The sequence below is a fragment of the Odontesthes bonariensis genome, chromosome 23, assembly GCF_027942865.1.
Source record: "Odontesthes bonariensis isolate fOdoBon6 chromosome 23, fOdoBon6.hap1, whole genome shotgun sequence".
Lineage (NCBI taxonomy): Eukaryota > Metazoa > Chordata > Actinopteri > Atheriniformes > Atherinopsidae > Odontesthes > Odontesthes bonariensis.
This window is the reverse complement of record NC_134528.1, coordinates 21,282,375-21,297,904: the sequence shown is the minus strand read 5'-3', so window position 1 is coordinate 21,297,904 and position 15,530 is coordinate 21,282,375. Positions and strand designations below refer to the sequence as shown.

General features: G+C 44.3%; 1 protein-coding gene across 2 annotated transcripts in view; it reads left to right on the top strand.

Annotated features, from left to right (window-relative positions):
* The window catches only part of cpped1 (calcineurin-like phosphoesterase domain containing 1), a 30,804-nt gene extending 16,275 nt beyond the window's left edge, over nt 1–14,529 (top strand). The window contains exons 4-7 of one of the 2 annotated variants that reach the window (XM_075457883.1): nt 234–362; nt 513–645; nt 12,380–12,644; nt 12,781–14,529. In XM_075457883.1, the coding sequence (XP_075313998.1) occupies nt 234–362; nt 513–645; nt 12,380–12,606 (489 nt within the window). In that variant the 3' untranslated portion in view covers nt 12,607–12,644; nt 12,781–14,529. Of the gene's footprint in view, nt 1–233; nt 363–512; nt 646–12,379 lie in introns of both variants that reach the window. The other variant, XM_075457882.1, reaches the window with a different exon arrangement.
* Nucleotides 14,530–15,530: the final 1,001 nt, after the last annotated feature.

Here is a 15,530-nt window from a genome sequence, read left to right as displayed (position 1 = left end):
CACGCTTAGAATTAAACGGTAGAAAATCCGCTGTCATTGGCCATTAATGAGTTATAAGTCAAATCGATTTTTAATTGGTCCTCTGTCCGGATAGTGGACACAGCATTAGTATAGAGAAATGAAGATAACAGTGGAAATGGAAACACAGAGGATATATGAGTGTCGGTAAATGCAACCTTTCCATTTGTTATTGGTCTTTCTCTTTTCTGTTTCTCACAACCTTGTTGTCTCAGGTGGGTGGAGTTCTCTGCCTGGTTCTGAACTCCCAGCTTTTCTACGACGCCTCGGCCTGCCCTCAGCAGAAGGAGGCTCAGGAGACATGGCTGGAGGCGCAGCTAAGCAGGGCCTCCTCCACTTCAACGGTAGGATAGCATGACTTTTCCTCTGATTCGTGAGGACGTGCTGGTAGATCAGCTCTTCCTTTGCTGTTTTTGGATCATGTGCTCTAGGTAGCTGCTTCTGTCTGTGGCTGTAGGACACAACATCTGAATTCATCTCTTGTCTGTTCTCAGGAGCCCAAACCCAAGCACGTCTTGGTATTCCAGCACATTCCATTGTATTTAAGGAGCCCAGATGAAGAGAATGACTATTTCAACCTGCAGAGGGAAGTCAGACAAAGCCTACTGGACAGGTTCAAGAAGGCAGGTAGGAAAACACAAATTATTAAAGAAAGAAATCAGTTTTTCCTTGTGTAACTCATACATTTATGGCCACTGTTTCTCTTTATAGTAGGATATCTCTGTTGTCTATTTTGAATCCACCTTTCTATATTTTTAGCAACATTTCAAAGTCATAAAAGAGATAAATCAGAGATCACTTGTGAAAGCCAGCTCCCTCTTCCACAGCCTGAAATAGCAGCTGTATTTTCTGTGATGATGGATCTAGGCCACTGTGAAGTGGTCTTAAGTTTCTTGTCTTAATGCGTCTTAGCTAATGCTCCTGTTAAACCTGTTCGTTTCAAGCATATCTAACTGAAGCACAGCTAGGATTCCAGCCCAGAGGATTAATATGCCATTATCCAGAAATACAGGAGGAGCGCCGGGTACACAGGCAACACACGGCGTAATTGAATTAATTAATGCGTTCATCTCCTATAGGGAGAATAACTCCTAACTCAAATCCCATTGTTGTCGGCTTCCATAAAAATGATATACGGGTACCAGACGAGGAATATCTCACAAGGACAAAAAGGACTTTCAGAAGGACACGTGGCATTGCGCCATCCAGCCAGCGCTTCGCTATTGATTGACAGGACCTCTCGTGCGGTCGTGTGCACCGTTTCTTAATCATGCATCAAGGTGACTGTCGGGAGATGGTCTTAATTTCATTACCCATCCATTATTCCAGCATGTATTTAACCATGTCGGCCCGTTTTGGTCTGTCGACCCTACTCTCTCATAATAGATTGTTCCTCGGAGGGAGAACACTGGTTGGAGTTTCAGAGGGCAAACATGCAAGCTTTTTATGATGCAGGAATCGAGGCAGCTGCTTTACGCGCATGCGAGTATCCTTTCTCATTTATGCTCTCGTTCGCATATGCCCTACCAGCAGTTATGCATTCAGACTACATACAGGGGGATGTACATGAACTATATGCATACATGCACGTTGTTATGAATAATGGATGACTGTAAAGGTCGCGGGCATTCACAACGTGCTAAAGCCACGCAGAGCATGGCCATATATTTGGGTCAAAGTGTAAGTATTTGTAAATTTAGCTAGAAAAGGGATGTGACTACTGGGAATTATCTCTCAGTAGTTCTGTTCAACTAATCGTGCTCACATACCCACATGCCCAATACATTACAGTGATGCTAAGCTATTAAATGCATCTGGAAATTCTGGTTCTGGACTTTCTGACTACAGGAAGCCGTTGTGTTTAAAAACGACAGGGACAGCCATATCCAAAAATAGCTTTTTCACTCACTCTGTTTAAAATTAAGTTATCAGTCTCGATCGCATGCTCATATGGGTACTAAAGCTGAACAAAAACAAAATAAAATGATGAAAACAAGCAGTCAGCCCCATGGCGTGAGCTTTTCAACCCTTGAACTTCCGTGCTCCAGTCACAGTGTCGTTTGGATCAACAGACAGGTTTCTCCGGAGGTTTGAAGGTGAACTGAGAAGGGGAGGTTATTCACATGTTCATATATTCCCCAACGCTCCATATCTAATATCTAAGACTTCTAAGCCTTTTTAAGGCACGAGAGGATTTTTTTCATCAAAAAATAAAAATAAAAACATTCTAAAAATGTAATGGTAATGAACATAAAAGTGGCTCAGCCAGCCTCACTCTCTACTGCAGGAAGTACCACCTCTCCTCCGTCTCCGGTGTTCATTACGAGGTTAGGTTGACAGTTAAATGGCTGAGGTTTGGATTAGAAGATGTGTCTGACAGGCTCAGTCAGACACGCAGTGGGGAGTCTGTCTTGTAAGCCTTTTTTTTTTTTTTTTTTTTTTTTTTGAGCGTCAAACTCTTGCCAAAACAACATATGACAGAACCGGAGCGGGTGCTAAGACGAATAAATAAAAAAGCACCGAAATGGGCAAACGTTTTGGCAAAAACTTTTAACCCCCCGTGTGGCAGATAGCCTCCTGAGCCTCCTCTCCAAACTGTAAATCTACGCGCATTTGGCAGTTGATGGGTGTCGATTTCATTCAAACCTTGCACACACAACTATATCCTTCTGTCGCTCATGGCAATTCTTTTATTGCACAAATCCGATCCGTTCATGTTGAATACTACATCCTTTGTTAGTTTTCTTTTCTCCGCTCTGGTCTCTCTGCTTTCTCCGTTATCTCCCAATGGAAACGAGCCAGACGCCGATGCTGTAACGTCTTTAACCTGAATCTGGTGGGATTTGACCTGAGGGTGTTTTTTGTAAAGGAGACTGATCATCTTGATTCTGAGTCAGTTTGTGATGTAGCTGTATCAGATGCACTGCAACCATTAGGGGCTGAGGTTGGGGATGGAAATATGAAGTTAAAAAGGTCAAAACTCTCCCTGCTGAGCATGACACCTGACCCAAACCTCCCCTTTTTCTCATCTGGAATCTAATCTGCCCTATGTTGGAACACGTATTTGTCTACAGTAAGCCCTCAGATAATATATACCTGCACCTATCACACCTACACTCTCAAAACTCTGCTACTCAGTGCAAAACAGCAGGCACGAACAGAGGATTTAAACATCTATGCAAGATGTATTCACCAAATTTGGTACACATAAAAACACCCAAGGATGGGTTGCCCCACTAAGGATATACGCACCAAACGCCACTCGTAAATAAGAGTAAAAGACCCACGGTTGCGACTTGATCTTGAGCGACCCCTTTATCTCCACACCAAACTCTGGAGCCAATATCAAGTGGTAGTGGCGGGTCAATGAGACAAACCAAAGCCTGAAGTCATTAGGAGCCTGTTAGCATGCTAGCATTAGGCTAACATGTCCAAATATTGTAAATGTTTACTAATGATAATTTGATAAAAGGTAAAAATAATATATATGTAAAATTAACGACACGAAAATCTCTTGTCTGCTGTAAAATGTATAAACCATAAGTAGGAGTTCTCTCACTGAAGAATCCAAGGGGAGCAAATGCTGGCTTCTCAGAGGAGAATTACAGACAAGCAGGATGAGATTATTCATGGCACGTTGAAGAAAAAGATAGTTTTGGGCCAAGTATGTTGTTTTTCCTCTTGTCAGTGTGATGAGAGGTCACGTTTCCTGCCATCCGTGGCAAATTATGTCTCTTTTGGAGATGCGTCGGCCACGGTATTTTTTATTTTTTTGTCCTTGCCTCTTTGTGGTGCATTAATCACGCATCATCTCCCTCCCCTCTTGATGCGTCTTCACCGCTGCAGCCTCTGATCTGAGGCCCTCCAGATGTGCTCTTGCACTCTGGCGATCATTACTACAAATGGCAGCATCATTAAAGAGGACTTTTTATGGCTCATTTTCTGTCATATGTGTGCAATGTATCTTTTAGCGTTGCACGTTCAGCGATCATGTGGCCGGCATTTGCAAGACGACATAAAGACATGTGAAATGATGCTTACAGCGTTCAGGTTAGAGGCTAAGCTGGGAGGCTACAGAACAGCCAGTGTGCGATATACGGATTTCGTTGTTTGTGTTTTAGCAATGCTGTTCTAGTCTAGACCCAGAATAAATATGGGGAGCTGGAAATGAGAATAATTTGTCCCGTTTAACCTCTCACACACACGTACACACGTAAGCACACTTCTTATTCGTCCCCGTTTCTCCAAAGGTTTCAAGAACACTGAGAAACGGCTCAGCTCTGGCACATAAAGCACGGATGTAATTTTTCTTCTAAAATTTTCATTAAGTAAGCAGTTGACAAGAATAAGTTTCCGTGTTTCAGAAGCTGGTGCTCATGTAATTTTGCCCCGAGGACAAATGTAGCTTCACTGGCAGCTGAAGTATTACAAGTTTTATTGAGTAAAATGACTGCAAAGCTCCCTGTGATTCAGTCTTCCTTTGTACCAATAAAGCATGAACATTGTTCAAAAAGTGCTGTATTCTTAAGTGGGGATATTCTCCTTAGTTGGCGGCCTCAAAGTTCTCCTTTTGAACAAAGCCAATTGGCAGTCTGACAAGTAGAAGGAGGTGTAAATAGGAGAGCTTTCCTTCTTCTTTGTCTAGTGCTTCTTGCGCTATGGAAGGCAGCCTCGACGTAGAATAAACAGGATGTTATACAAATATTTTTCTGGCATCGGATGAATAGTTGTAACTCCGCGTAGGGTTACCCTGTAGGACTCGGTTCCTGATTACTCCAGGGATGTTTTTTTCACTACGTCAGCTGGGAGTTTTGGCTCAGCATGTCACCATTCCAGCGACGTAGAAAATGTAGTCCAAAGCGGACAAAGAAATGTATTTATTAGGTAAATATCTGCACGTTATCTGGGATACGCAGCCGCGCAAGGGAAAAGTGCAACACCAATTAATCATCTTCTGGCTCGTCAGAGCGAGCAGTTCCACTCTACAAGCTGGTGACTGCATCCCAGCTCATATTAATGAAACTCTGTCTCTGGGTGATGACCCCCCCACCCCTCAAACTGGCAGCAGGTTTCTGACTGATTTTCAATCCAAATACATGTTGAATAGCAATCTGACACAGGTGCATCCATCCACACCATGAAGAGTCACTCTCGCCTTCACTCTCGTCTTCAAGGACTTCTTGGCCCTCCGTTTTTAACCTTGAACTTTTCAATTTAGATGCGATAGTCAGTGGGGTTACATGGCACTCTAAAGAATCTGATTAAGGGCTAAATTACAAAAAGACAGAGTTATTAAGTTCATGTATACACCTTAGTTTGACTAAAAATTGGACTGGATTGGGTTACTCGCAGTCGGATTAAGACCCCGAGATAACTCTGTTGATAGTCTAAAACATTAGTCACTAAACGTGCTTGTAGACGGTGAAGCACGTGGTGAACTGGACTTTGCGTTCCGCGACTGCTCGAGATTTTTTTTCCTGGGGTTGTGACCCGGAAATTGAAGGAGACGATATTACTGTTGTTGTCGCCGCTGTCGGAAAGAAACAAATAACGCGATGCAGAATGCGTCGTTGTGCATCGTGTTTGTGCAATAAGCAGCTCGTCACAAACGAAATGTAGAGGGACGTAGCTTCATCTTGCTCTTCGTTCGCAATCATTCTCAAATGCCTGAGTTTGTTGTTGGTGGTGGTGGTGGTGAAGAGGTCAACCGGTAGTGGCTCTATTAGCACTAGTTGAAATGGGTACAGCGCCACCTATCGTACCGGGGTATGAAATGCTTTGTGCCAATGATTCCATTTATTCACCACCATATATACTTGGATAATTGCCCTTGCTCAAATAAGGAGCATAATCCAACTATAGCTATAATCGAATCAATCTCATCATGTAGGCCCACTCGGTGTTTCAACCTTCGTCACTTTGGTCAAGTCTCTGTGCACCGGACATCTTGTAATTCTGGACTTGAATTTCTGAATTGGGTGGTACCAGTTGATAATGGCTTTCTGGTAGCTTCACCTTAGATTAGCTTTCCCTCCTGTTGGTACCAGTCAGTACTCTTGCTCCGGGATTTTGGACAAACTGAAAGATCTTTCGGGGAACCATTAGTCCCTCCTAAAAATGATAAACGCATGGAGCTTTTTTGTTTAAGTGTCATTTTGGGCTGGGATGCCCCTGATTTGGATTATATATCTTAGATGAACGAAGGCTGCTCAAAAGGTCGCGAATGACTCCAAGGCTCCTCACAGTAGTACTTGAAGCCAAGGACATTGCGATCCAGAGTCGCTAAATGCTTGGACTGAGAATCTTTGAGGTTCTGTAGAACCAAATACAAAACCGTAATCGGGTCATCCAACCTTTTATGCCTCCGAGACAACCCTGCAACTTCATGGACTCATTTGTTTCGTGTAGTTTTGTCGATAAATGGAGCTGAGCTGTCACGTGCATGCACAGTGGAACTATATGGAAATGTCACGTGTCCCACCTGATAAGAAGCAAGGAGAGCAGAACTGGTCCCAGGTCACAACCCTGTGGAACTCCATAGCTGACTTTGATATGTGTGGAGGACACTTCATATACGTGTACAAATCGTTTTGATGATCCAGTTTTTCATGCAGATGTCTCCTCTGCGACTTGTTTTGGTTTGTTTTAGAAGGTTGTTACAGATGCATCTGACTGTTTTGTTTGGTTTTGGGAATTCTTTTCAGAATTAGGGTATCGATATATGATGCTGTATGAACAGTCATTTTCTTTGTCTTAATGAGGATCATTTTATCCCGAGAAACATCATATTTCTTATCATTAATGAGTGCATTTTGCTATGATATCTTTAGCACCTTTAAGCCTTGTGCATGGTAACTGATGGCTGGGTCTGATTTATGTGGCGCCAGGGCAATTATTGGGGATGCATCGCCACGCTCCATCATTTCGTGCCCCTCTGTCGTACAAATCATAGAACGACTGCCATTTCATCATGAATTATTTCCCAGACCTGCACTTTGATGACAACTGATGTTCAATACCAGCGCACACGCTCAATGTTAACTCCCACGCAGCCCATTCTCAAAGACGTTTCAATGACAGCTTTGTTAGGAGCTAGATTAGGAGCGTGCGTCCGAACAGACGGGCAAAAAAGTCTGAAGGAAAATGATTCTCTTCGAGGTTTTTACTCATAGGATGTTGTTTAGTGTCGAGGCAGGAGCTCGGCTTGCAATTAGCAAATTCACAAATCAGTGACCAGAAGATGAAAGGCCAATTTATGGAGAGCGGGAAGAGAAGAACGGGGGAGGGCAGATTAAAGGTAGGATCACAAACCTCAAACCTGAACTGATGTGGGTTTACGGGCTGTTGTTTTGTTTTGCTTATTTATTCCCTTATTTTGCGGCTCCCTTCAGTATGTGCTATTTGCATTTAAACAGAATGAGTTGCTTCATAATATTCAAACAGATCCTCAAATTAAGGATTATGTGGTTCTGATGACTGCAGCACATAAAAGGTGTAATATACACAGGATGCTCTGCATATTGGAAGAGTCTCTCCTTTCTGTGCGTTTTTCTGCAACCCCTGACCAGAATTCAATTTGACTCCGGGTAATTTTCCTCCGTTTGCATTCAATGTGTTTTCATCACTCTGCCTGCTTACTCTGGATATTTTCTGAGCGCTGTAATACCCTCCTGCCTCCCTTTTTCCCCACCCTCACCACCTCCGTCTGTCAAAGCAAAGGCCAGTCTCTAAGCGAGAGTCTTTATCACACAGAAAAGCACAAAAGATCCAACGCTGTTTCAGGGCTGACGGGCGGATGGGACTTTCCACATAGAGCGAGACGAGATGTGGGGTTACCAGCATAGAGTGTGCATGTTTTAGTGGGCACTTCTACTCTGCAAGAAAAGGGAGTATATAGCATACTGCAAAGCAAAGTTGATTCCTATGATTTAAAAAAAAAAACCCTGAAATTTACTTTAGTGCAGGAAACGCACATCGTTGCAGCAGTAGCATGTTAATCCGTGTTATGTTACTTATCGGAGCTTAAAACACAAGTTCTAACCTCATCGTTGTCGTTCCCGCCTCACAGACGAAGCCTCAGTTTGCCACCTCAGTCCCCTTTCAGACTGGCTTGCAAACGGTTTCATCTGAGAGAAATGCTCAGTAACTTTTGTAAATTTTGCGTCGACGTCGTGGAGGTTTGCAGCCTGTCAAAGGTTTCTCTGCTTCTCTGGCATCTCTAAGGAAACTACATTGCACGTGTCTTTGTTAGCCTCTTTAGCGTAACATTAAATGTACGCGTGCGGCTGCGCGTGTGCACGGCTCAGACGGAAATATCTTTTTACGACAGTAGTGAGACATCCCACAACCGTAGGAAGAGGACGTGAGCAAAAAATAAACATTTTTTAAAATGACACATTCTCTTGTAACACGTTAGCAATCCTCAAATGAATGTGATACTACGATTTTACTGTCCCTAAACACAGAGTGAGGCTGTCATCTGAATGTAGCTTGTAGGGTAAAGCCGGGCAGCTGGCAGACAAACGAAATACAACCACACGCTCATAGTTTTTTGCTCCATTCTCTGAATGTCTGAATTGGCTCCGTACTGTCTGTGGAAGGAGGGGAGTTTTATTCACGATTAACCTCAGTATCTAAAGCCGTGACAGTAACAGTAACACGGATAAGGGTTGAAGTCCAATAAGATCACCCATACAAATTATTCTGCTGAACACTTAACGTTACAGTGCACAGAAGGTGGTATCTTGGAGTCATTGCTCCTCTGCAGCAGTGTATGTGGGTCCAGCAGCTCTCAGGTTTTCACCGCAGCAGAGGATTATTATACAGGTTGCCCTTTCTGGCTGAAGGTGCTCGTCATGAAATTGGCTGATGGAGTGTTTAAGCTGTGTTAAGTTAAGCTGTGTCATGCCGACAACACAAGGGGCACTTAACCTGTACCAGCATTTATTGAGTTACTCAAATTTCATATGGCGTTTTTATGATGCATTAGGGGCCCATCCACGTTTTGCACCAAAAATACACTAAACAGTATGTTGCAAATGTTCTTCTTTGAATTTACGATCTCACGCTGAAGAGTTTCTGCTAACTGTGACGAGCTGTGTTCACCCTGGGTTTTGTCCACCTGATGGTTCCCTCTTCTTCACCTGTCCAGCTTGTATAACGGCACATCCTCCTGTTCCCTTTCTCCTCTCTTCTGTCCTGCTCATAAAAAGAGTGGAATCTCAACCAAAATCAAGTATTTTCCAACATTTTTCAGTCAGCTGACTAGTTTGAATCCCAAAGATGCTATTTACCAATCTATTGTATGTATAATTAGACAAACTGAATATTAAACACAGCAAGTGTGCATTAAAGTAAGTTTCATGCGTGATGTTTTTTACTCTGACATATTTAGTTCTGCTGTTTGCTTAGCTTTGCACCCCGTGTATTTCAAACTGTTTTAAGGTTATTATTTCCTTGTTAGCTTTTTTTTTTGTTTTTTTTTTGTTTTTAATTCCGGAAACATTCCTGGCAGCAGCCCTGGAATCCCAGGTCCTCCACTCATTTTTTTGTTTTTCATCTGAACTGTGTGCTGGAGTCTTACTGTAAAGTTGCCGTTTCCTTTAATCACTGAACTTGAATGCACAGCGAGTAGCCAGTCAGTGTAGTGTACTGCACTGTCTATCTGCTGTCTGTTCAGCCATCTTTATATAAATCGCATTTTTTATTAAAACACTGTCCGGCTAAAGGCTGATTTAAGGCCTCAGTATGCTTCTCCGTCGCTATCCGTCAATCCGTCTCCGTAGTCCGTCCTTTCGAAGTTCTCCGTCGGGATATCGGATACGCAAGGCAATTCACCTCCCGATCATTAGGCGTCGCTACGTTAGACGACCCAATCTCGCGACGTCTATCGTGAAAGTCGTTGATTGATTGTTTACCTTCCGGCTCTGTTCCACTCCTCACGGTGAACGATGGCGACCGAGAGAGACAGACGTTTGCTGGAGTTGGAGCTTGTTGATATTGAAATGCAAATAATTTTGATCAAATGTTGACCGGCACACAGTAAACTCTTTCAAAAATGGCGGTGTTGTTGTTCTGAGAGGAAGGCGCTAAACCGGAAAAGTGATTCCGGAAATGATGTTGTTAGCCGACCAATCACAACCCTTGCGGTCTCCACGAGTCTCCGTCTCCTTGACGCATAGAGGGGAATTTTGGCCGACGCACGCAAGCAACGGAGAGCGTTTCCGGGAGGGTCTCCGTAGGCGACCATAAATCAGCCTTTATGATCGACTTTCACGATAGACATCGCGAGATTGGGTCGTCTAACGTAGCGACGCCTACTGATCGGGAAGTGAATTGCCTTGCGTATCCAACAGCCCGACGGAGAACTTCGGAAGGATGGACTACGGAGACGGATTGACGGATAGCGACGGAGAAGCATACTGAGGCCTTTAGCTGAACGAGCTAACTTCCGTATTTAGCGACGTGTAGAATCTCCTTTAGCAGCAACGGCCTTCATCAGACGTTGCCGCTGTCCCACTACACGGCTTCGTCACTGATCTGTCATTCACACATGGTGTTTGGGGGGGGTTCACTGATGCTGCATAGTGGTGTGTGGGATGTGGTGACAGCACTCAGATGTACTGACACACATGTACATATGCACACTTTACCCCCACACACTTTATTTGGTGCCATGACTAATGGTAGCGTATTTGGGAGGCTCAGAACAAAAATGAAAAAAAAAACCACTTCAGCTTTAAAATGATTCCTCTTTTCCTCCTGGTTCTTTCATCGCCGGATTAATACGCATCTATCACTTCTTTACCATCACCGTCGAAGCGTCTTCATCTCAACTCAACTTTTACGGGAGCTGTGTGTGATGGTTTAGAATACTGGCACGGATGGACTGCACCACACACACACACACACTTAGTCATTCAGAATAATGAGTACAAAGAGGGCATTTTTGGCCCTTCGGCCCTCATTTGAAAACAAATCAAGGACACACATTTGCACCAGCACACATTTGTTGATCCTTCCTGGTAACAGTGGCAAGGTTACATGAAAGCCTGCCATCGCCTGCCGCACACATACACAAACTAATTCATGTGCAGTCCGTAATGTGATAGCTGGAGGCCCACCCGCAAGTCGCAGAGGGGTGGGCACACACATTTGCCACCCCAGAGTTTGATTGGAAATGAATTTAGCCCAGTCATACACACATACGGGCTTAAATCATCAATTTCCATCAATGGTGGATTAATAATTCAATGTTTCTGCGTGTGCAATCGCTTTCCTCGCACAGCTCCCGATATTAATAAAAATTTAGGTCACATTTGTATTCCGGTGTGGTTTGATTATGCCAAGTGGCGGACTTGATGATTCAGAGCAATTTCGCGGCGCTGACATGGAAGTAGCATCAGCAGCGGGGGCACGAGGGCTCGTTCGGCGGGGATCTTCCCACGTCTTTGTTGTGCAGAATTCTGGGACAGACCGATGCCTTTGTCGTGCGCAGACTGCAATGTATCCCCTTTTGTTGCCCGTTTTCATTATTTTTTTTTTCCGGCTGCGCGCCTCGCTGGAGATGAGGCAGAGAGCAGCCAGACTTCCCTCTCTGTGGGAGCACTCGCGGTTCGAAATTAGAGCAGCTCGTGTTCGCTGCCAAAAGGCTGCGGCAAACTCCTTCCAGAACCCCCCCTCACCTACACAGTAGTACATTTAACCATGCAGACGCACACTTACACTGGTGGAGCCCATTAGTATACGCATGCTCGCTCTTTACCTTGACATTACTCTGACCTCATTTTCAAGCACTCCAACCAGCTTCCTCTTACCCAAACTTATCCCTGACTCTAGACGTTTCCTTAAATCCTCATCTGACCTTGTGTTAATTTCCCTTGTTTGAGTGAAAAATGGCCAAAAGACTACAGCAGCTTGCCTGAAAGTCAAATTGGTTCCCGCCTTGACAGGGAAACAAATTTGTCGCCGGCAGAAAAATACTATGTAGGAGCCGGAGAAGCAGCTCGTTTTGTGCCACTCATTCTGAGTAAAAGCCTGTGTGATGTGTGATTACAACGTGTCATCCCTGCCATTCCGACGCGTCTCTCTTTTGGATGTTGTTTGTAATTGAAATCAAACTGAAGACCTCGGCCACCTGAATAAAACATGCGTTGGTCTCCTCCCTTCCTCCGTTCCTTCTCGTCTTCGGGCCCTTTCATTTTTTCTCACTTCTCTGCTCTTTTTGCGCTCTTTTCTTCCCGTCTCCCTCTCTCTCTTTCTTCACAGTCTCCTGTCCCGTTTGCCCACCTTTTTAGATGCAGATTCAAGCTTATCTGTGTTTAGTACTCAATTTTGCAACCCCTGTCGCATCTTGTCACAGGCGTGAAAGCTGTCTTCTCTGGCCATTACCATCGAAACGCCGGCGGCTGCCACGGGGGCCTGGACATGGTCGTGAGCTCGGCCATCGGCTGCCAGCTTGGCGAGGACACCCACGGCGTGAGAGTTGTGGTGGTGACCGCCGACAGCGTCATCCATCGCTACCACAGCCTGGAGCAGCTCGGAGCGCGAGGCATGGACGAGGACCTCCGGAAACTCCTGCAGGCCTGAGTTGCCGGTCGAGTTTGGACTTTCAGCGACACAGCCGGGTACTTTTCTGAAATGATTCTGTTTGATTTTGTTTACATTGTCGGAGCCCGTCCTCCCTGAAGTCTCTTTCGATTTAGTGTTTTAAGTCAACTCAAGAATGTGTAATGTTCAAATCTTTCACACTGAAATCTCCAGAGGCAGAACTGGGCGTCTCCAGCTGACCCAACAGCTTCAAAGTAGCGCATACCGTACGTCCAAGCAGCAACGAAGTAAACCAGCAGAGATACGACTGTGCACACCAGCTGCATTTCATAAACTCTCCAGAATCTTAAGGATTTAATCCAGTTCCTACAGATCGAATGTTTTCCTGGGAGCAATTCTCATAGGACTGGCTGTAGTATCTGATTCACTGTCCTGAAAGGACAGCACAGAACTCACAGAATGTGTTTAACGTGTGTTTTTTTTGTTTGTTTTTGAAGTAATCCACACTATGTCTGTATCCGAAGTAGCACTTCAGTAGTTTTCCCTTCATTAAAGAGAGATTCCACCCTAAAATACTAAGTCCTCATTGATAATTTAGGCCCATTTTGTTACGCGGTTGCGTCTGCAGATAAATGTTGCAGCTGCGGGTGTTCTGCTGCTAAATTCACTGTAGGAATGTTTTTATTTGATTTTAAGACCACACAAAAGATGAAGGAAATTACACGTTTTATATGCAGACGGATCAGACATTTCAGCTCTTCTTCTGTGAAAGGTCAAAACTATGAAAAGGTTGGAATGGTCCTTTAATGAATGAACTGTCACAGCTGTTTCTTAAGCCTTGTTGATTAACCTATGCAAACTATTTGTTGTCATATACTGTGTGTGTGCTTTTTTCTTTTTCTTTTTTTTTTTTTTGATTGACTGACCTGATCAGACTTTGTAGCCACCGACACAAAAAGATGAGAATAAAATGACCGTTTGGTGACCGGCCAGCGAGCTTTAAAAGGAACCCCAACCAGTAACACTTATGGACCTTAATTTGTTCTTGCTGCTGTTTTTATACTGAAATACCTGAAAAACACAGTGCATATTCCTTTATATCTTTTTGAGATTTTCATGAAATCGACGGTCACCTTTGGCTGGAGGAACTTCTTCATCTGACTGTTTAGTCAGAGCTGAAGCGACCTCAGCATCACAGTCCAACAGCTGCAGGCTGATTTGGGCGCTCCTGAAATGTTTCTTTTTTTTTTTTTTTTTTTTTTTTTTTTTAGATGAACATTTCTGCAACAAAATGACTTTCTCTGTGCAGCCCAAAATGACTCCACTCGATTACACTTTCCGCACACTGACTCTCGCACTCGTCCTGACCGACTGGGAACGGAAGGGGGTTGTCATGGCAACCCTCGAGCAACACATCTGTGTGTCTGCGCGCGCGAGAGAAAGAGGGAGAGAGCGAGACGGCAAGCGTCGGAGAGAAAGCGCGCGCTCTCCCGGGCTGCGTGTCCGTCCGCGGTCCAGTGGGCACCGTGTAGGTGATTTTCCACCAGCGACACGTTCGCTGACCTCATTTCACTCTGACGGATTCTTTCTCTTTTCCAAAAAGTCGGCGTCTGATGGAGGGAGGAGGGGGGTGGGGCGTCTGTGAGGAATGGATAATGAGTGTGATGTGTGAAAGACAACTCAGTCCATCTCCTTCATTTCCTGTCTGGGAAGGAACCTTGTGTCCTTATCTATTTTTATATCCTCATGGTAGCCGAGCTCAGTCACATCGTTTGTTATCTCTTGGGTGTGTGTGCGTGCGTGTTTGAATTTGCTTTAAAGCACATTTGCTCTATGAATTTGAGGAAGATCACACACTTTGACTTGTTCTTGCTCCGCATTGTGACGACTGACCACACCGAGCACCGCGACTGTGACGACTGGTTGTGTTCTTGGTAATAAATGTTGAATTTTATCAAATAATTGCTTTGTGTGGTACTTTGTTTTCCTTGCTAACTGTTTCACACACAGACATTTTATCGAGCTTCTTTTTTAAAAAATTCTTTTACAGAAGTGAGGCAAAATATTGGCTTGTTTCTCTCAGGTCAGATCCTAGAAACACTGTAGATGAACACTGAATAAGGTTCAAGGTGTTTATTATCCCCGTGGGGTAATTTGGTTTGCAGCAAGCAGTCATTCAGTCTTGCAATCATACAAAGACGAAGCAAAACAAATAAAATAGCAGCAAGGGACAATGATGAATAAAAACAAAATAAAGGTACTTATTTAGCAAAGCAATGGCAGCAGGGATGAGAGAATGGTTGTATGTATTTGTCCTGTGTTTTGGCAGGATGTGCCTGACGGAAGCAGCAGAAACTGATAAGCCAAAGGGTGGCTCTGATCTGTGAGGAACGAACGGGCCTTGCAAAGGACTCCGGTTTGGTACTAGGTAGAGAGATCACTTAGGTTAACCCTGCAATTCTTCCCACACTAATAAGCTGTTGCTTATTACCCCCACAGTGTATCGAGGCTCGAGCTCTTCCAAACCCTACAGCGGAACAGTTTTTAATGAATTCTGACTTACATTCAGTGAATGTAATGGCAGCTTTTTACTAAAAAAAACTTTTGTTTCATTCCATTCAGCTGGAGGCGACAACATAACATGGTTAGGGTTCGATAACGACCGCGGTTAGATCAGAAATGCATTCTTTGTACGACTCCACTGTTTCCTTCGTGGATGGCATCTTTGCAATTCACACGCAGTGACCACTAGAGGTCGCAAGTTCTTTGAAGCGGGTTAGAGATCGTGGCCTGTGTGAGCAAACGAGCTGCAATGGAGTCCAATCCCACAAAAATATATGCCCTCTGATTGGAGGGTTTGATTTGTAACTTTGTTTTGGTTTCCGCACAGTGGCGCCCACTGCCGGTGGATTGTTAACAGAGGCCGTAGCAGCAGACGCTGCAGGAGGATCATTGGAACTGTT